Source organism: Corylus avellana, chromosome 2, assembly GCF_965113065.1.
Source record: "Corylus avellana chromosome 2, dhCorAvel1.hap1.2, whole genome shotgun sequence".
In the NCBI taxonomy this organism is placed as follows: domain Eukaryota; kingdom Viridiplantae; phylum Streptophyta; class Magnoliopsida; order Fagales; family Betulaceae; genus Corylus; species Corylus avellana.
In genome coordinates, this window is record NC_142491.1 from 21,247,666 (window position 1) to 21,267,287 (window position 19,622).

General features: G+C 35.8%; 3 protein-coding genes across 4 annotated transcripts; 2 read left to right on the forward strand and 1 right to left on the reverse strand.

Moving 5' to 3' along the window:
- The first annotated feature begins 3,396 nt into the window (after positions 1-3,396).
- On the forward strand, positions 3,397-8,303 carry FRS5 (FAR1-related sequence 5). Its single transcript, XM_059572611.2, has 2 exons — positions 3,397-6,230; positions 7,847-8,303. Exons 1-2 carry the CDS (start codon positions 4,044-4,046, stop codon positions 8,018-8,020), a joined length of 2,361 nt encoding a protein of 786 aa, XP_059428594.2. The 5' UTR covers positions 3,397-4,043; the 3' UTR covers positions 8,021-8,303.
- A 995-nt stretch (positions 8,304-9,298) lies between these two features.
- Positions 9,299-13,112, reverse strand: FRS9 (FAR1-related sequence 9). 2 transcript variants are annotated; one of them, XM_059595549.2, is made up of 3 exons: positions 12,932-13,106; positions 10,136-11,625; positions 9,299-9,802 (listed from the first exon to the last, which is right to left on the reverse strand). In XM_059595549.2, exons 2-3 carry the CDS (start codon positions 11,606-11,608, stop codon positions 9,635-9,637), a joined length of 1,641 nt encoding a protein of 546 aa, XP_059451532.2. In that variant the 5' UTR covers positions 11,609-11,625; positions 12,932-13,106; the 3' UTR covers positions 9,299-9,634. The 2 variants fall into 2 exon arrangements, with proteins under 2 accessions (XP_059451532.2, XP_088368634.1); XM_088512508.1 differs by having other exon boundaries at positions 9,680-9,802; positions 10,140-11,625; positions 12,932-13,112.
- A 2,287-nt stretch (positions 13,113-15,399) lies between these two features.
- On the forward strand, positions 15,400-16,511 carry LOC132167777 (protein VACUOLELESS GAMETOPHYTES-like). Its single transcript, XM_059578802.2, has one exon. The coding sequence runs from the start codon at positions 15,522-15,524 to the stop codon at positions 16,242-16,244; it is 723 nt and encodes a 240-aa protein (XP_059434785.1). The 5' UTR covers positions 15,400-15,521; the 3' UTR covers positions 16,245-16,511.
- Positions 16,512-19,622: the final 3,111 nt, after the last annotated feature.

Below are 19,622 nucleotides of genomic sequence, written 5' to 3' on the forward strand. Positions count from 1 at the left end.
CATTCATTTAATTAAATAATATATTATTATTGAAAATTTTAAAAGAATAATACTTTCAAATTTTAACCATAAATTTTAATTTTAATGACAATAAGACACTCTTTCATGCTGTGAATAAGCCTGCAAAAGGTCAAGTACATCTAGATATTAGATAATATAATCTTATTGTTGTCAAGTGAGTTACATAAAAATTATTCCAAATTAGAGAGGAAAAAAGAAAATAAAAAAGAATAGAATAGCTGAACAAGTGGTGCTTTAATTTACAAAGAACTTGTAATTGGTTTAATTGTTCAGTACACGAAGTAAAAGGAAAAAAAAAAATAGAGGATGAGGAGCTAATAAGTTAAGTTTTTTAATCTTTTGTTCAAATTGGGCTTGAAAGAAATTCTTTCATTTTTAGATTAGAGTATATGATTATCACATGTACACTGGAGAATCACATCCTTTAAAAATAGATGTCAATTTAATAAACTAGAAACATAAATTTATTACAAACTTGGTTGGACAAATTTTCTCAAATGCAATTGATAAAACCGTCATGTATCTCTTAACATGTGAAAAATACATTTATGGAATAAAGCCCCAATATTTGAAGCCTTTTTGTTAGGGTTTGTTCTATTTGGGTTGCTTGGATTAAAGAGAATATTTTGAAATGAAGAATTTATGGAAATGAGACACATTAAATTTGAAGTTGGGGATGAGAACAATATTCACTTGTGGTTGGATTGGTGGCACCCTGCTTGTATTCTTATTCAAAAATTTGGGCTTTGTTCTGTGTGGTGTATGATACCTGTAGTAGCTTGGAGGCTCGGCTGTCAAGTGTCTTACCTGATGGGAATTGGTTTTGGAACCATGCTAGTTCTGATGATCTAGTGGAAATTAGAGGGAGGCTTGTAGATGTGACAGTAGGTGGTATTAATAAACCAGTGTGAGTGTTATCTATGGATGGCAAGTTTTTGTGGCTAGCGTTGAAAAATTGATTAACAACTGATAATAGGTCATAGGTTGCAGAAATGGGGTTATCAAAGGGCTGTATTATGCTAGTTCTGTCATAGAGAGAGCTAGAAAGCAGAGATCATCTCTTCTTTAAGTATGGTTTTAGTGCAAGATTATGGAAGGCTGGTATGGTTATGTGTAATATACATAATCTTCCTTTTGAGTGGGATAGGTAGTAGGTTTGTGTCTTTTTGATGTAAAGGAATGGAAAAATAAACCATTGATAGACAATATGTGCACAGTGATATTAAAACTAATAATTAATCTAAATAGAGAAAGAAAATAGATGAAACACAGAGATTTTAGGTGATTTGGCCTATGACCTACATCAATACATCAAAATCTTTTCTTGGCTACATTTTTTTTTTTTTTTTTTTTTTCATTTGACTATTTGATTGTATACATGACTCTATTTATAAAAAAAATAGTATGAATGTTACCTGTCTCTTTTACTTCTACATTAACAACCATAATTGTAACTCTTATCACTTGAATTTTTATAACCATTATCTTTTGAGCTCTGATAACTATTGTCTCTTGAGCTTGTAATTCTTGTCTTTATAAATGGTTTCTTGTGCAACAATTTACAATTTATGGATGCATCCAAAAACAGAGGAAACATGTTTTTCAAAAAATCTATTGGGGTGGATTTAAGAAAAGCCTATTAAATATTATCGGTTGCTGGAATTGGAGTATTATGGAAGACATCTTGTATTGATTCTGGCTTGTTGGCTTAAGTCTCTGTTGTAGATGTCTTTTTGTTGTTGGGGTTATTTGTTGTTGGTTTAGAGCTTGTTGTGTTGTTAGTTATTTTTCTAGAGTGTGTTTTGTGTTTGGTTGTTAATAAAGTTCTTATTCATAAAAAAAAAAAAAAAAAAAAAAAAAAAAAAACATAAAACATAAAACATTGTGGTGTTTGATAACTCATTTTAAATGGTCTTTTTTGTGTTTTGATTAAAAAAAAAAAAAGTTTTGATGTAACATAAAAATAAAATAAATTTTGTGTTTTTTTTTTTTTTTTGGAATGTTTTGTGAGAGAAGTTGTTTATTAATATTTTGATTTTTTGAACATAAAGGAAAAGAGGAAAAAAGATAAAAAGATAAAAAGAATTAGCAAACAAGCCCTTTTTTTTTTTTTTTTTTTTTTTTTTGTAATTTGCATGGAACAATGACATGATTTTTTGCACAGTACATATTTAATTTTGCTTTCTTTATCTTTTTCACATAACACTAAAAATTAAATCATAAATTAAATCATAATCCGTAAGAAAACTACGACATAGATGTTCATCTATTGTTTTTTTTTTTTTTTTTCAGCATAATTAAAATTAAATCATAATCCCACTACCTGCCTATGACCCCACCGGGACTTGACTATGACTTACCCAGGGTTCGACCGGACTTGCCTTGGACCCCCCGGGGCTCGCCTGGGAGCCGCTCGGGACCTTGTCAAAACTTGATTGGGATCCAAAGTTGGAAAATATTTTCTAACGGAAAACATTTTCCTGAAAAATGATTTCTTAGAAAACTTTTTATGGTATTTGGCATGTACGGAAAATTAGGCGGAGTTCGGGTCAGGTCCCTAATGTCTATTGAAAACATTTTTCGGTATTTGATGTGTACGGAAAATCATATTAAACTCTAAATTACAAAAATGTCTCTGTCGAGTCCCGGGTTGATCTTGAAGGGGTTCCAGACGAGTCATAGTGAGGTCCTTGCAAGACTCGGTTAGGGCACCTCTAAGACTTGGTCGGGATATTTTTGTATTAATATGATTTAAGTAATATATATATATATATATATATATATATATATATATATTAGATTTTGGAAAAGACCGAATCACCATTTTCGTTAATTACCGTCCATCCCAATTAACGGCAGTGGGTGACCGACCACCCCTAGTTTGACCTTAGAGGTGGCTACCAGTTTGGGGGTGACCGAATTACCCCCAAGGCCAAAGAGGGTGGTTCGGCCATCCCAAGGGCCAAAAAAGGGTGGTTGAAACCACCCCGTAGGCCATGAGGTGGCTTCGACCACCCCCTGCGGCCCCTTTGGGGATGGCAGAACCACCCTCAAAGCCAAAGGGATGGACAAAAATTAATGGAAGTGGTGATTCGAACTTTTTTTTAAATCTGAAGTACTAGATTTATTATTTTCAAAATATAAGGGAGAAAAAAATAAAAACATTAAAACTCAAATACCAAAAAGGTTATTAACTTTTTTTTTTTTTTTTTTTTTTGTCCTAGATTAGATCAATCTAGTTTAGACTTTTTCGCTTTTCCTTGGGTCTGATCAATCAAAGTTGTTGTCAATCTACGGTGTTAGCGTTTACAAATAAATAGCGTGAAGTAGCAGATCAAACCTCCAGAAGCTGGGGCTAGAATAGAATACCAAGAACCCACCCACCCACCATTCTCAAACTCTCGACTCTCATTTTGCTCCTTTGTTAAAAAGGTTGTACTGTCTCTCTCTCTCTCTCTCTGCCCCATCTCATTCCAATTTTTCTTCAAAAGATCATGACTTTTTTGGAAGGAAAAAGCCCTCCAAAACCATAATCAAAACCACTCCCAGATCAATTCTAGGGTTTCTTCTTGTTTCTCTGTAGAAACCCTAGGAAAGTAACAAACTTTGCTTCCTAAACCCTGTCCCTCTCACACTTCTGTCTCTGTTAAACCACAACCAGTGCAAAAGAAAAAGTCTCGTTTTTTTTTTTTTTTTTTTTGTTGTTTCCCCACTTGGGTTCTACTTGTTTTTGTTCTTCTTGTTCATGTTGCTGAAATAATGGTTTGGGGTGAGAGATTGCTTTGGCTGAAGATGGAGCAGGAGCTCACCCTCTCTCAAAGAGCCTATTACGCCTATGAGGGTCAGTAGTACTCGTTTATCAATTTATTCCCTTTTTGTTTAGAATGAAAATTTCTACTGCTCCATTCGCCTTTCATCTACAACTGTAGAGAGACTGAATGCATAGATAGTAAAATAGTAGTATAAATACAAAGCATCATAATAGACGGTGGGGTTGAATTGGGTTCTTTCATAATTCCCACATGGATAACGAGATGCTTGAATTTGACATTGGGTTGGGAGGTGGTGGGAGGGAAGGTGATGATGATGGGTTGGACATTGATGATGATGAAATGGTTGATAGCCCATCTGCCACCAGTGGTGGGGCTGGAGGAGGTTCCGCCAGCGGTGGCGAAATTTACCTTCCTGAGGGGGACTTATTAGACCTTGAACCTTATGAAGGTATGGAATTTGAGTCTGAGGAGGCTGCCAAGGCCTTCTATAATTCTTATGCCCGCCGTGTTGGCTTCAGTACCCGTGTCAGCTCCTCCCGTCGATCCAGGCGGGATGGAGCAATTATACAGAGGCAATTTGTCTGTGCTAAGGAGGGGTTCCGCAACATGAATGAGAAGCGGACTAAGGACAGAGAGATTAAGCGCCCACGGATCATTACTAGGGTGGGCTGCAAAGCATCCTTGTCTGTCAAGATGCAGGACTCGGGGAAATGGGTTGTATCTGGATTTGTTAGGGAACATAACCATGAGCTGGTTCCACCCGATCAGGTGCACTGCCTTCGCTCTCATAGGCAAATCTCTGGTCCTGCCAAGACTTTGATTGATACCTTGCAGGCTGCCGGAATGGGTCCTCGGAGGATTATGTCTGCCCTCATAAAAGAGTATGGTGGAGCAAGCAAAGTTGGATTTACAGAGGTGGACTGTAGGAACTACATGAGGAATAACCGCCAGAGGAGCTTAGAAGGGGACATTCAACTTGTTCTGGATTATTTGAGGCAAATGCATGCAGAGAACCCCAATTTCTTCTATGCTGTGCAGGGTGATGAGGATGGGTCTATGAACAATGTCTTCTGGGCTGATCCAAAAGCGAGGCTGAACTATACTTACTTTGGTGATACCATTACATTTGACACTACCTACAGATCCAATAGGTACCGATTGCCCTTTGCACCTTTCACCGGGGTAAACCATCATGGACAGCCCGTTTTGTTTGGTTGTGCTTTCCTAATAAATGAATCAGAAGTGTCATTTGTGTGGCTGTTTAAGACGTGGCTTATGGCAATGTCTGGTCGGCCTCCTGTGTCAATCACAACTGATCATGATGCGGTGATACGTTCAGCTATCACACAGGTTTTCCCAGAGACCCGCCATCGTTTCTGCAAATGGCACATCTTTAAAAAATGCCAGGAGAAGTTGTCCCAGGTGTTTCTCCAACACCCAAATTTTGAAGCAGACTTTCATAAATGTGTTAACTTGAATGAGTCGATTGAGGAGTTTGAGTCTTGCTGGTTGTCGCTTGTTGATGGATATGATCTCAGGGATCATGAGTGGCTTCAAACAATTTACTCTGCTCGCAGGCAATGGGTACCTGTCTATCTGCGGGATACTTTCTTTGCAGAAATGTCCATAACCCAGCGAAGTGATAGTATGAATTCATACTTTGATGGCTATGTGAATGCCTCAACGAATCTGAACCAGTTCTTTAAGCTATATGAGAAAGCTCTAGAGAGTCGGAATGAGAAAGAGGTGAAAGCAGATTATGATACTATGAATACTGCCCCAGTTTTGAGGACCCCTTCTCCAATGGAGAAACAAGCATCTGAGCTTTACACGAGAAAACTATTCATAAGGTTTCAAGAGGAGCTAGTTGGAACGTTAACTTTGATGGCATCCAAGGCTGAGGATGATGGAGAGGTAATCACATATCAAGTGGCAAAATTTGGGGAGGATCATAAAGCTTATTATGTCAAATTCAATGTTTTGGAGATGAAAGCAACTTGTAGTTGCCAGATGTATGAGTTTTCAGGTCTTCTTTGCAGACATGCATTGGCAGTTTTTAGAGTGACCAATGTGCTTACTCTCCCATCTCATTATATACTGAAACGATGGACAAGAAATGCCAAAAGCAGTGTTATATTAGAAGAACGTACCAGTGTTGTATACACCAATTATCTAGAATCCCATACTGTTCGATATAATACCCTGCGCCATGAGGCTTTTAAATTTGTAGATGACGGAGTAAAGTCTGTGGAAACTTATGATGTTGCAATGGATGCTTTGAAAGTAGCTGCAAAAAAAGTTGCTCGTGAAACAAAAAACGAGGGAAAAAGAGGCATGGCCAACGGGCTTGTTAGGAGAAACTTGGTGAGTGATGGAAATCATGCAAAGTGTACCAATGACGATCTTGAAGGGAGCTCGGGACAGCATATGTCTGAGGTAAGATTCATTTCATTGTTGTCCTTTGCTTTATTTGTCTCCTTTCACTTTGCACGTTAATCTGTAATCTGGTTATGATTTATTATACTTCCATTAGTTCTCCTAAAGCAAGTAAATTTTGCTGTAGTTGATTTTGAATTGTTGTTGGTTTTCATTATGTTTGTTATAAATCTATGGTGTTTGATCTTGCAACTGTCTATGAATCCGGTATGAAAACCCCACGACTATAACCTCTGTATCTGAATATATGTTCAACATAAGAACACCAGCCTACCCCTAAGTATTATTACTATTTGGAAATTAGTTTTGAGAAGTATACATGAGTGTATCAATTCAGGCATACATGTTAGGTTAAAGAGTGTGTCTAGGAGCTAATAATCTGACCGCCAGAATTTTAACTTGTGCATAGATGAATCCCATAATTTCCTATTATTCTTCTTACATTCCTCGTGGTTTACCTTAAATGTTAATTTGTAACCTGTTTGTCACATGCACTTTTGTTATCCTCGAAAATCCTTGCTACAGAGTAACAGATTGCATCTGGGTAACCTTTAAAGAACTAGACTTATCTTTCTCTTCCTTTGATGGAATTATGTCCTACTATAGTTGTTTTTGATTCAGTACATTTCTTGTTCCATATCCATTCCTCTCATATTTTACTAGGAACTGCAAAACTTACGAAAAAAAATATATATTTTACTAGGAACTGCAAAGAGTTTGATATGTTTCTGTGACTTGAAAGATTTTTCTGTCGTTTAGGTCTCTGTTCCTACTGCAACCATGTATTTTTATTTTTATTATTATTTTTTATTAATTAAAAAAAAGGTTCTTACCCTGGTCTTTTTTTCTTTTCTTTTCTTTTTGGCGGGGAGTTATAGGGGTAGGTTTTATCTTAGTAGTATGCTGTGGACTTTTTTTAAAGCTATTCCTCATAATATTATCAAGCATTCTCATAGTTGATGGTTTCCAGCTGGATTCTAACCTTAAGGAATCTATTCAATGAGGATGATCTTATGTATGTATGTATATTCTTTTGGTCAACGTATAAATGTTGAAAGCTTAATCAGCTTGACACTAGTGCGGCAGTTAGTTATGCTTTAATGTCATTTCACATGTTTAGTAACATTTTGGGACACTGATTCTTTTGCTGGTGTGTTCTTGTTGAGTGGACAATTAATAATTTGATACTACTGTTAATGATTGTGGATGGTTACAGTTTTGCAGTGGATTATATTTATGCTATAGTTGTTCTTTCTGAGACTACATAGGATTACATTCCCTTAGGTGTAGCAAAAGGGCAATCTTCTTTTATTGAAGTGTCAGATTTTGTGGCTTCTATAATTTCTTTTGCTTCTCAAGTAGAAAGGTTCTATTTTAGCACTCGAGCCTACTTTGATGATAAGGATCTAACACATTCCTTGAGATCCTTAGAATTTGCATGCATATTGTTTGGGGAAGTATGCAATTCTCTGTCGTATTTCAGTTTTTTCTGCCATTACGCGTCGAACCCGAGCTTTCACATATTTGATTCCAACATAAATTTTGGTTTGCCTGTACTGTCTTCATACTTGAAGTGATGCATTTCCAATTTGACACATTGTTTTTTGCATGTGCAGGATGACATGGACAAGAGAATTAGAGAAATTGGCAGTGAATTGGAGTCTTCAAATCGGAAATGTGAGGTTTATAGGGCTAACCTGCTTTCAGTTTTAAAAGATATTGAGGATCATAAGATGCAGTTGTCGATTAAAGTGCAAAACATAAAGATTAGTATGAAAGACGGCCTCTAGAGGTGCAATACAGTTAGTTATACATGTAGTTTTTTGTTTTTATTTATTCTATTCTATTTTCAAAGTCTTTTATGTAGTTCAACAATGTTCTTTGGACTGGGCTGTTTCTTCACTTTTGGATGGTATAGAATCGGCTAAGCCCTGGGGATGTTTGTAGCCTTGCACAGTGTATTGTAATAAATACAAAGTGGTAGTTACTTGATTCAAAGTGTTGCCCTGTTTCCCCATGTTTGTACAAGAATTATTCTGGAATCATCAGGAAAACATGCACAGTTTCATGTTATACATTTTGGCCGCTGATTTGGCCTCTCAGTGGCTTCACATTTCACCATGTAAATATGCCTTCTTACCGGATTTAACAGCTTTCCCCATTTTTTTAAGGGTTAATTATTTTTTTAGTATTTAGGTTTTTACGTTTTTCTTTTTCTCCACTTATGTTTCAATTTGTATCACGGATAATACCTGACTTATGGGTAAATATCAGTTTAGTACCTCTGTTAGTATTCTGTCAGTCAAATTAACGATTGCTATCATTGGGGTGGTTTTAGTCACGACTGGTCTGGGGATGGTTCGACCAACCCATGATATGTGGGGGTGGCCTCAAGGCCTTAGGGTTTGGCCATCTTTAGACGGGCTAGAAGGGTGGTTGAAACCACTTACATGACAGTCTGTTAATTTGACTGACGAAAGTACTAAATTAATATTTACTCATAAGTTAAGTTCCATATGTAACATTAATTGAAACTTAAGTGAAAAAAAATAATAATAATAATTAACTTTTTTTTTTTATTATTATTATAAATATGAATAATTGTTTTAACTTATTTGGATTATCTCCTACAAAGGTCAACGAATATGATGTGTTTTTCTCGGTAGTCGAATAGCAATTATTGACCAGCTGATGACATGGCTGTCAAAGTCAAACCGTGGATCATCTTCCATTCTGAAAAGTTGGGTAGCCACTCGTTATTGCTAGTATCCATTAAATTTCTATTTTTAGTAGATAATCTATGTAAATTAATTATCATATTGGAAGAGACTAATTGATGTTTTCTACATAGATTAGTTCAAATTTCCAGTGACATATAAATGATAGGTGTGGTCCAAGCTTACACAATTCCTATATGACTGCCAGAGATGCTAGACAAGAGATTTTAATGCCAGAGTCATGTTGAAACAAGAATGCAACTTCCAATTGACAACAATTTAGTAAAGTATTACACGACTGCTGTATAACTTGATAATGTGACAATAAAAATTAACCATTAGATTAACATAAGTTAAAAAACAAAGTTTGATTTTCATTGCTTCGTCATCTCAGTTGTATGGTAGTTATATAACAGTTTACAAAATGATATTACTCCTAAAACATAACTAAGAATGCATTTTAAATTGATCCGGGTATCGACCTCCAGGTATTCTCATCAAACAGATGGTTCACCCAGCAAGATAGTTGCACAAGTGGATCTGGCATCTTTCTCATCCGTTCTAAACTGCATAGGTTACATATCAAACAATGCTCACCTGTATGATGCCCTTAGCATGCTCAATGAAAAAAGCTACTACCCTGTGAAAGATATACAAGAAACATGATATTTGGCCTGCATCTACTGTTCACTCCTTCAAACTAAGCCTAGCATTTTGAACCTTCACTGACAGCTTTAACTTCTGTTCTTCCATATCTTTCAGAACAGCCAGCAGGTTTGCTCTATACACTTCACATCGTTGATTTGTGCTCTCCAACTCAGCAGTCAATTCACGGATTTTCCTTTCCTTCTCATCCTGAGCAATAAATTAATGATTTTTTTATTACAATCATAATATAAAATCACCATCACAAACAATTTAATGATCAGACCTACAATTTATAGTTATATTACCACAAGTTTCAGGATTTTCTATAAGTAAACAAGTAGTTTTCACTTTAGATAATTTAACCTAATTTGGCAACTCAATATAAACAGGCAAAAAATTTCGTCTTCAGCGTGCAATTGTTAGAGAGAGTGAGAAATTTTGAAAAGTATGAAATGATTCAGCAGTATAAATTATTAGAAAAAAGAAAAAAAACAATAATGGCCCTTGAAATAGATAATCTTGCAGGGTGGGAGAAACTACCGACGATTGATATGTTGCTGCTTGATTTTCTTCATTTGGATGCAACTCTTGCCCACCTCCATTCACCAAAGTACCACTCTTTGCAGGTACTGGACCTTGATTCTTCACCACAGCAATCTTCTTAGCAGCATCTTTTAAAGCATCCATTGCCACATTATAAATGTGAATAGATTTTGCCCCTTCTTCTACATATTTGATTGCTTCCTGACGTAAATTGTTATAACGCACTGTTAAAGATTCTCGAGAACTGTTTGTCATCTCGGAAGCATGTTCATCCAACACAGCTCCACTCTTGGCATTCCTTGTCCATCGTTTCAATATATACTGAGATGGAAGAGTAAGAAGATTTTTCGCTCTAAAAACTGCTAATATATGCCTACAAACAATTCCTGAATACTCAAACATTTGGCAGCTGCAACTAACTTTCATCTCAAAAGTATTGAAAGTCACAGTGTGTGCTTTGTGGTCTTCCCCAAATTTGGCCACTCGATATGTGGTGATGGTTCCAGAGTCATCAATTTTTGTTGCAGGATTAGCAAGGGTCTCCACTAGTTCCTCTTGGAATTTCATGAATATCCTCCTCGTGTAAAGATTCGCAGCTTGTTTTTCCATTGGAGATGGCGTCTTCAGAACTGAGGTAGTGTTGGTAGTTTCGTAATCTGCCTTTAATTCCAAATCGTGCCAACTTGCTATAGCTTTCTCATACTGCTTAATCAACATTTGCATGGTCGTAAATGCATTCACAAACCCATCGAAGAATGAATTTACACCTTCAGTTCTAGATACCTCTCCAAAGAAAGTGTCTCGCATGAAAACTGGAACCCACTGTTGCCGAGCATTGTGCATTGTTTGAAGCCATTCATTACCCATGACATAGTATCTCTCCAGAAGTGATTGCCAGCATGACTCAAACTCATCAATTGTTTCAGACTCATCTATGCACTTCCTGAATTCTGTTTCAAAAATAGGATGTGACTGATATAGATGAGACAGTTTCTCTTGTGTTTCTCTGAACATGGCCAACTTACAGAATCGATGACGTGTTTCAGGAAGAACTTGTGCAACAGCAACTTGTATGAGCTGGTCTGGGTCGCTTGTTATAGAGACAGGGCGGCGTCCAGACATTGCATTAAGCCATGTTTCAAAAAGCCATATGAAGGAGGACTCAGAGTCATTGAGAATTAATGCACAACCAAACAACACTGGCTGCCCATGATGATTAAACCCTGTGAATGAGGCAAATGGTACCCTATACCGATTCGTCCTCGATGTCGTGTCAAATATGACAGCATCTCCAAAGTAAGAATAGTTCATTCTGGATGTTGCATCCACCCAGAATATATTTCCGCCACTGTGATCATTATCACCTTGAACTGCATAGAAGAAAGCAGGATTCTCTGCGTGCATTCGCTTCAGGTAGTCCAATATTTGCTGACCCCCACCCCCAAGGGTCCTCTGTCTGCTGCCACTCATGTGACTCCAGATATCAACTGTTGCATGTAAAAAGTTAAGCAAAAAAAAGAGAAAAGAATGAAAGGGAAGAAAAGGATATGTCAATCAGATGAAATGATTTCTCTAACACCATCAAAACTTGAAGGAATTCAAGCTATAGAGGTGAAGCATTCCTGCATTATGATTGGTAACATAATTAATTGAGAAGTACAGCATGATACTGGATCAAATTAGCCAATTCCCATTATATATAGTTTGTTTTTTACTTTATTTTATTTTATTTTTTCACTAAAACTAGTTACATAAAACCAAGCAAACTGCACAACAGTGCATTTAGTGTCATGTGCAGCAATCAGCTTTCATTGCCCAGTGCTAGCAGGCAATAAGTGGCCTTGAATGCATGCCATGAAACATAAAATCAGGTACATAGAAAAGATGCAGCGCTTAAATGATCAAACTTGACCCATCATTCTGGAAATAGCAGTTTACAATACGACCACTTATTTCTATCACCAATTGATGTATGTTTGTACTCTTGAGGAATCAAATGTGAGAACAGTTCCGAAGCAATATTAAGTTGGAAGAACTCCATGAGTCCATTGGGGTTTTTCTAGTGGCCATGAAGAGGTCTCATTGCTTCAAAATGAAGCTTCAAATAAAAATGTGACCAATTTACAATGTTACTTAAAAGTTGAAGTTGTCGGGTCTGTTAACCTGCGGCGGGTTTGTTCTCCATTGATAATGTGGTTCAAAAACTCCAGCACCCAACATGCTTTTCCTATCCTTAAAATGACAAAAATCTAAGCTTAATATTTTGCAGTTGTTATAATTTCCATAGCTGTTGCAAGTATCAGGCATCAGTTTGGGTATCAGAGTGAGGATTAATTTGAGATTTGTTTTTCCAGAAAATGATTCTTATCAATATTTACAACAAAAACCACACAGAGTGTAAGCTCACAATGCAAGCGACTGTTCCGACGGCAACTCAACATAGAAAAAAGACAGCAACTTTAATCTCACAAAGGTGGTACAGACGTGAAAGACACGTCCTGTGAACTTTTCCATTAGCAAATTCTCTAAAAGGCTGTGAATCCCCAAAAGTTTGATAAGAAAGTCGAATTCTTCGACAAAGTCTACTCTCATCAAAAGTACACCAACCCTCATCCAATCTAATCCACACGTGTTTATAAATACGAGAATTCTCTCTCTCTCTCTCTCTCTCTGAGTGTGTGGGTATTTAGCCTAATATTCCGACAGCAAGAAGAAAACAAACAACACATGAGAAGTAGAGTAATAGAGAAAACAGAGAAGATGAAATTGAAAGAGTGGGCGAACATAACGTACCTTTGAGAGATTCGATTTAAATTAGGACAGTGAATCGTCCGGAGTTTCTTCCTTTAGGGTTCCGATCTCTGATTTCAGAAACCTCCGTCTCCCGAACCTGACGTACCCAACAACACATTTTTTTTCATGAACCGGGATTATCCGGTGCTGGGAGCATAACTTCTATACGGTCGGGGCATAAAACTAACCAATGAGGCGTTGACATCTCAGCATGGAATATAATAGGAAAAAAAACCCTTAACATATTAGGGAAAAGGCAGAGAGACACTTCATAGGTGTGGACCGTGGTGGCGCGGTGTGTGAAGAAGAGATGGAGAAAGACACAGTGAGAACGGGTGAAGCGGGTCACCGGTTGACCCACCAAAATAAAAAATTAACGAGTCATAAACTCGTTAAGGGGTAAATTCAAATCTAGCAGTTTCGTGTTATATTCGGGTCGAGTTTGCGGATTGTGTCAAAATTGCTACTCCTATTTGTTAGCAAAGAAGGCGCTCAAAACAACAACGAAGATAATTTGGATGAAAGAATATCTTAAATTTATTCATGACGTTGTAAGCACTGGAATTTCTTTGATGATTTGTGGAATGATTGAATGGAATTTCACCTTTTTTTTTTTTTTTAGTAATAAATAAATGTGATAATAGTAGGATAATTCAAGGATTTTGGGCATCTTTATTATGTTCTGTTGTCAGAACAATCTTAGTTTTGCCCGGCGTCGCAAACCTAGTAATTTCGTATTGTGTTCGTGTCGAGTTTGCAAGTCGTGTCAAAATTATTACCTCTACGTGTTAGCAAAGAAGGCACTCAAAACAATAATAAAGGCAATTTGAATAAAAGAATATCCTAAATTTACCGGTGACATTGTAAGCCCTAAAATTTCTTTGATGATTTGTGAAGTGATTAAATAAATGGAATTTGACTTTTTTTTTTTTTTTTTTTAAAGTAATAAATAAATGTGATAATAGTAGGATAATTCAAGGATTTTGGGCATCTTTATTATGGTAATTCCAGGAATCGTAACCCTCCCAATAAAATTTAAAAATATAACTTCTCTTAGCGATTTTATTAAGCTTAATTTCTTTAAATAAATTACAAGAAAATTGTGTTAAGGTATAATGCATTGATTAATTAAAAGCATAGCCACTTTTATAAAAGCTCTCGACCTTACAAAAACGTTTTCAAACTCTTTTCTTTCTCTCCATGAATTCGTATCCTAATTTCTAATGTGTTAGGGTTACCATCAGGCATCAAGGAGATTCCACCAAAATCAGCCATGGAATCTGATTCCCAATTAATTTTTTCAACTCACTTTTAACAAAGTAAAGGTATAAATCAAGATACACATGTGATTCTTATATATATATACTACTACTACTACTACTTTTCTACGTATACGTGTCACTACCACCGTGATTTTAGTATTAGAGGTAAATGAAAACGGGCACGCGGCGTGCGTGGCACGCCCATATCGAGACCTGCTATTTTTTCATCTCTTATTATTTCATTATCCACGTCATATCGAGACCTGCTATTTTTTCATCTCATTATCCACATCTCTCATTATCCAAACCTTGGAGATAATCCAGACTGCAACTTTTCCCTGTGTCGAATCTACAAGACTTTGTTTGCTTTTTTCTTCTCTTTTGTAGACTGAAGTGGCTAGTTACGAGTAGGCCAAAATTAACACAAGTAATGGCCGGTTAAACAAACTCTCAGAGGCAAAAATTTGTAATTTTATAAACATTTTATGTGTTAATTGTTTGATTTAATGCAAAATCCAAACAACACTTAAGAGTGAAATTAAAAGGGGTCGAAACTTGGAAACCCCATATTGCAAAAATTTTGATATTTCGAGTTTATAATTGTAAAACCCTTGACAGTTTTTCGGGTAAGTGGAGTTTGCCTTGAGAACGTCTAAATTGAGCTCTTCAAATAGAAGTTAAATTTGAAGAGAAAAACTCATTTTTTAAAATTTGAAGAGTCACTTTTAAAATAAACAAAATATCAAACCATATATATTTTCATCTACTTTAGTTAAATATTATTATTTTCTTATTTTTTTAATTTTTTTTTTTTTTTTGGGTAGATGGGAGAGAAGGAAAATAAATATATAAGATTAAAAAACTAAATAACTTTTACTTTTTGGCGCTTAGTATTTGGAGAGCTTTGTTGATTAAAGTTAAATTTGAGACAGAGTAGAAAACTTGTTAAAATGACTATTTTTGTGAGTTTTTTCAAATTTTTTTAAAAAAGCCAAATTTAAAGAGATCAACGGGAATCCTACGAGGAATGTCAATGATATTAGGTAAAGCAACATTCCTCCAAGGCATTAGATTCTTGCAAATGCTTTCTCGATCTCTTACTCAACCCTTCTTACGTTAATTATGGATAACCAAAGTTATTCCCTGCCTGTAAATCTTAAGCAAAGTATCGTCCAACCGTTGCAAAATCCCTTCAACCTATTCAAAAGCAAGCAAAATTGAACATGTAATCTTCCTCCACATCTCCGTATAAATAATCCCATTTCGGATTTCCCTGTTCCCATATGGGCTAAGCCAAGAATTTTGGTAAAAACCAAAGAAAGAACCCCATGAAGTTCGACAGAGAGATCTCTCACCCGATCCACCCGCAGCATAAGCTAAAGCTCGAACACACAGAGATCCCATTCAACTGTGATGGGTGCAAAGAAGCCGGCATTGGGTTCCAATACAAATGCCAGAAATGCGATTTTCACTTGCACAAGGCGTGCGCAGTTGCAGCTCGCACCATTTACCATCCCTTTTACACGAGATGCGAGTTCCAATTTTGCTATGATCCCCCTGGAGCAACCAGGAGAATCTGCGACGCATGCAGGAATGATGTTCTGGGATTTGTCTACCACTGCAAACGATGTGATTTCGATCTTCATCCCTGCTGTGCGAATCTCCCGCAGGTTTTAGATGATGGGGAGCGCAATCTTTACTTGTGTCTCAAGCTATCCAATTCTTGCCATCACTGTGGGGGAAAGGGTCCTGGTTGGTCTTACAGGTCTCACTGCAAGACGTATAATCTTCATGTGTCGTGTGTGAAGGAGTTGCTTGTGGAGAGCTGGCAGGCCATTTATCTGAATGTGGACAAAAACAAGGTCAGGGAGATGCAGACGAGGATCCCCAGCCTTAAGGGGACGCTTAAAAACAATGATGGGGAAAGAGGAGGGAAGGTGATGAAGTATTGTCAGATCGCCGGTGGAGCTGTCGGCGCTATTGTCTCCGCCATCCTGGGGGATCCTACGCCGATAATAGGTGCTGTCGTCGGCCATCTCATATCCAAGTAGATCAATAGGGACTTGGCTTAGGTGCTGTAAAAGTACTAAAATATATGTGTTGCAGTTTTTTCACTGATCTTAGATCGTTGAAAAAACTTTAGTTTTTTATGGCACCTAAACCAAATCCGATAAAAAACCGAGCAAAAAACCATGGAAGTACACATTATGTAATGTTATCTCCATCCATGTTGTTCCGTTTCCAAAAGTACTCTGTTACATGTAAAGTCTAGGTGCTATATATGTGAAAGCTTGGGGGCCCTGCAGGGTCCATCTATAATGTGGAATTCTTAATTACTTTGTTCTTCTAACTACGATTAGTGTGTTCTGGTTGATTACATGCATTTGAAGATTCACGGGTGTTAAAGTATTAGTTAAATTTATCAATTTTTATCGACTTAAGTTTTTAGGATAAGTGTCTATTTAACATAGTATTAGAGGATAGGTTCTGAGTTCGAATTGTATTTTCGTCATTCACCTTCCATTTCTATTAAATATTTCACGTGTTGAGCCGTAAGAGGAAGCGATAAAGTAATGATTCTAGTTTTAGCTAGCCTAGGACTACGGTAAAGATTCTAACCTTCAACTTCCAGCTTTGTTCCGAATTAATGTTGCTTGAAGTGGAGTTTATTTATGATTTTAATCGAATTATTTTTAGTTTATGGAGTTTTTCTCTTTAGATTCTTCAGTTGGTGAGAAAATTCAAGTAGCCATGTTGATATCTAGAGATCTTTTACATATTGTTTGAACAGAATTTGGGTATTGTTATGTATGTATTTCATTCACAAGGGCTTGATACAGTACTTCATGTATTTAAATTATTTGTTCATTCACTCAATAGTGAGGGAAAAGGGATGATAAATTTATCTTGTATGCAGAAAATTTCCAAGGCCAAAATGTTCTTTTTGGAAATTACTCGCCATCATTTTTGGAATTAAATATTAAGTGAGAAAGAATCCATAATGTATTGGAATAATCAAAGCCTCCTTAAAGTTGTTTGTGTCAAGACTTCAAAGATTCTTAAAAGATCCGTTGCCCAATGCCCCACTAGTTAAAACTTCAAACCCTCGATTTTTGGTTAGCATTAATGGTACAAAAGGACTCACTTAAGAAAAAAAATAAATGAATATATAGATATAAAGTAATGCTAGATACCATATTTTTATCATCTTAAAGTTGATGTGGCTTTTAAAATCACTATTTGATCAAAATTCAAGTGTTATTTATCTAAAATGTAATAGTGATTTTAAAAGTCACATCAACTTTAGAAGAATGATAAAAAGATGGTACATAACATTACTCATAGATATATATAGTCTTTTTACGTGTGTATGCGCGTTTAGGACATAATTTTCTTCCAAATCCTAGTCTATAAAAATGACGTGTGTTCCTTTACATATGAGAAACACTTGTATTTTTAATAAAAAATTTTCCAATTTTGTCTATTCTATATAATATTAATATCTTAAGCATTAATTTTTTTCATCTTTAATTATTTGTTTACTATAACTTGCCTAATGGTTTAGCAAGCATTCAAACTACAGACCATGTCTTATTATTATTAGGGAAAAATGCAGTTTACTCCCTTGAAATTTTAGGAGTTTTTCAATTTTAACCCCAAAGTTTAAAAATTGGTAATCTTCCCTCATGAAGTTTCAAACATTGGCAATTTAAACCCTCCGTTTAATCTTTCCGTCAAAATAGACGGAAATCTATGAAATTACATCACTACCCTCAGGCTTTTTTAAAAAAATTTTCGTCCAATTTAATGAAAAAATTAAACGGAAGGTTTAAATTGTCAATTTTTGAAACTTCAGTGGGGTAGATTGCCAATTTTTGAACTTTGGGGTTAGAATTGAAAAACCTTTGAAACTTCAAGGGGGAAACTGCATTTTCGTCTTATTATTATTACTAGCGTATTACCCGCACATTTATGATTTTATATCCACATAGAAGCACATTTGTAATATATATATATATATATATATATATATATAGTAATTGTCTAAATTCCAATTAATGGAAAAGAGAGAAAAAAAAAAAAAGGAAAATACATTTTACCCCTCTGAACTATCCACCCATTTGTACTTTTACCTCAAATTTTTAAAACGTGACACTTGACTCTCCAAAATTTTCAAATTGTTACAATTCGATCATTTTGACTTTTTTTTTTTCCCAAAAATGCCCCCATCACATATTTTATTTTTATTTTTAAAAAAGAAGACAAAAACACCAAAAAAAAAAAAAAGAAAAGAAAAAAAGAAATATGATGGGGTGGCCGGCCACCCCATTTGGCCTGGTAGTGGTTCGGCCCCCCCTTGGGCCAAACCGTCAAAAAATAATTTGAGGGTTTGGCTTAGGCCAAGGGCCACCCCCCCTTGGGCCATGGGGGTGGTCCACTCCCAGGACCAAACCCTCAATTTTTTTATTTTTTGAGGGTTTGGCCTAAGGGGCGGCCGAACAACCTCCTAGGGCTCTGCCACCCCCAAACGGCCGCCTTGGGGGTGGCCGAACCACCTCCCACCCTAGCATATTTCTTTTTTTAAAAAAATAAAATATGTTTTTAATTTTTTTTTTTAATTTATTATTTTTTATTATTTTTTAACTTGGGATGTGAGCATTTTGGAAAAAAAAAAAAAATCTGAATGGTCGAATTGCAACAATTTAAAAGTTCGGAGGGGTCAAATGTCACGTTTTAAACATTTGAGGTAAAAGTACAAATGAGTGGATAGTTCAGGGGGGTAAAATGTATTTTCCCCGAGAAAAAAAGGGTGCATTAAAAAAAATCTTTAACATTCTCAATCAATGTAAAAAAAGGAGTGCATTAAAAAAAATAAGTTTCATTCTCAATCAATGAAACTTTTTATGCTTCAAATTTCTATGTTGAGTATCTTGCTTTCGTTTGCAAATCATTTTGATCGGCATGTCATAATCATCTGATTTTACATCTTTAACAGGTACAGAAAAAGACATTGAAGAATGTTGAGTGAAGATTTGTTCGTCTTCTATTTCCTGTAATTATTGAATTTAATTAGAAGATGCATCAAATTATGTAGGAACATATAGTGTAGATAAAAAGGGGGAAAAATATATATATAATGAAATGTTACCTTTCGGATCTTAACTTGGCTCATGTTTTGAAACTTCTTATTCTTCAAATTACTTTGTTGAGTATCTTGCTTTCGTTTACAAATCATTTTGCTTGGCATGTCATCATCATCTGATTTTACATCTTCAACATGTATAGAAAAAGACATTGAAGAAGAATGTTGAGTGGGGATTTGTTCATCTTCTATTTCCTGTAATTATTGAATTTAATTAGAAGATGCATCAAATTATGTAGGAAAATATTGTGTAGATATAAAGGGGCAAAAAAAAAAAAACATATAA

Coding starts and splice junctions, on each gene's coding strand:
- FRS5 (XM_059572611.2), top strand. CDS start 4,044: ATGGATAACGAGATGCTTGAATTTGACATTGGGTTGGGAGGTGGTGGG. Junction 6,231..7,846: donor CGGGACAGCATATGTCTGAG/GTAAGATTCATT, acceptor TTGCATGTGCAG/GATGACATGGACAAGAGAAT.
- FRS9 (XM_059595549.2), bottom strand. CDS start 11,608: ATGAGTGGCAGCAGACAGAGGACCCTTGGGGGTGGGGGTCAGCAAATA. Junction 9,803..10,135: donor CAGCAACATATCAATCGTCG/GTAGTTTCTCCC, acceptor TTTATTGCTCAG/GATGAGAAGGAAAGGAAAAT.
- LOC132167777 (XM_059578802.2), top strand. CDS start 15,522: ATGAAGTTCGACAGAGAGATCTCTCACCCGATCCACCCGCAGCATAAG.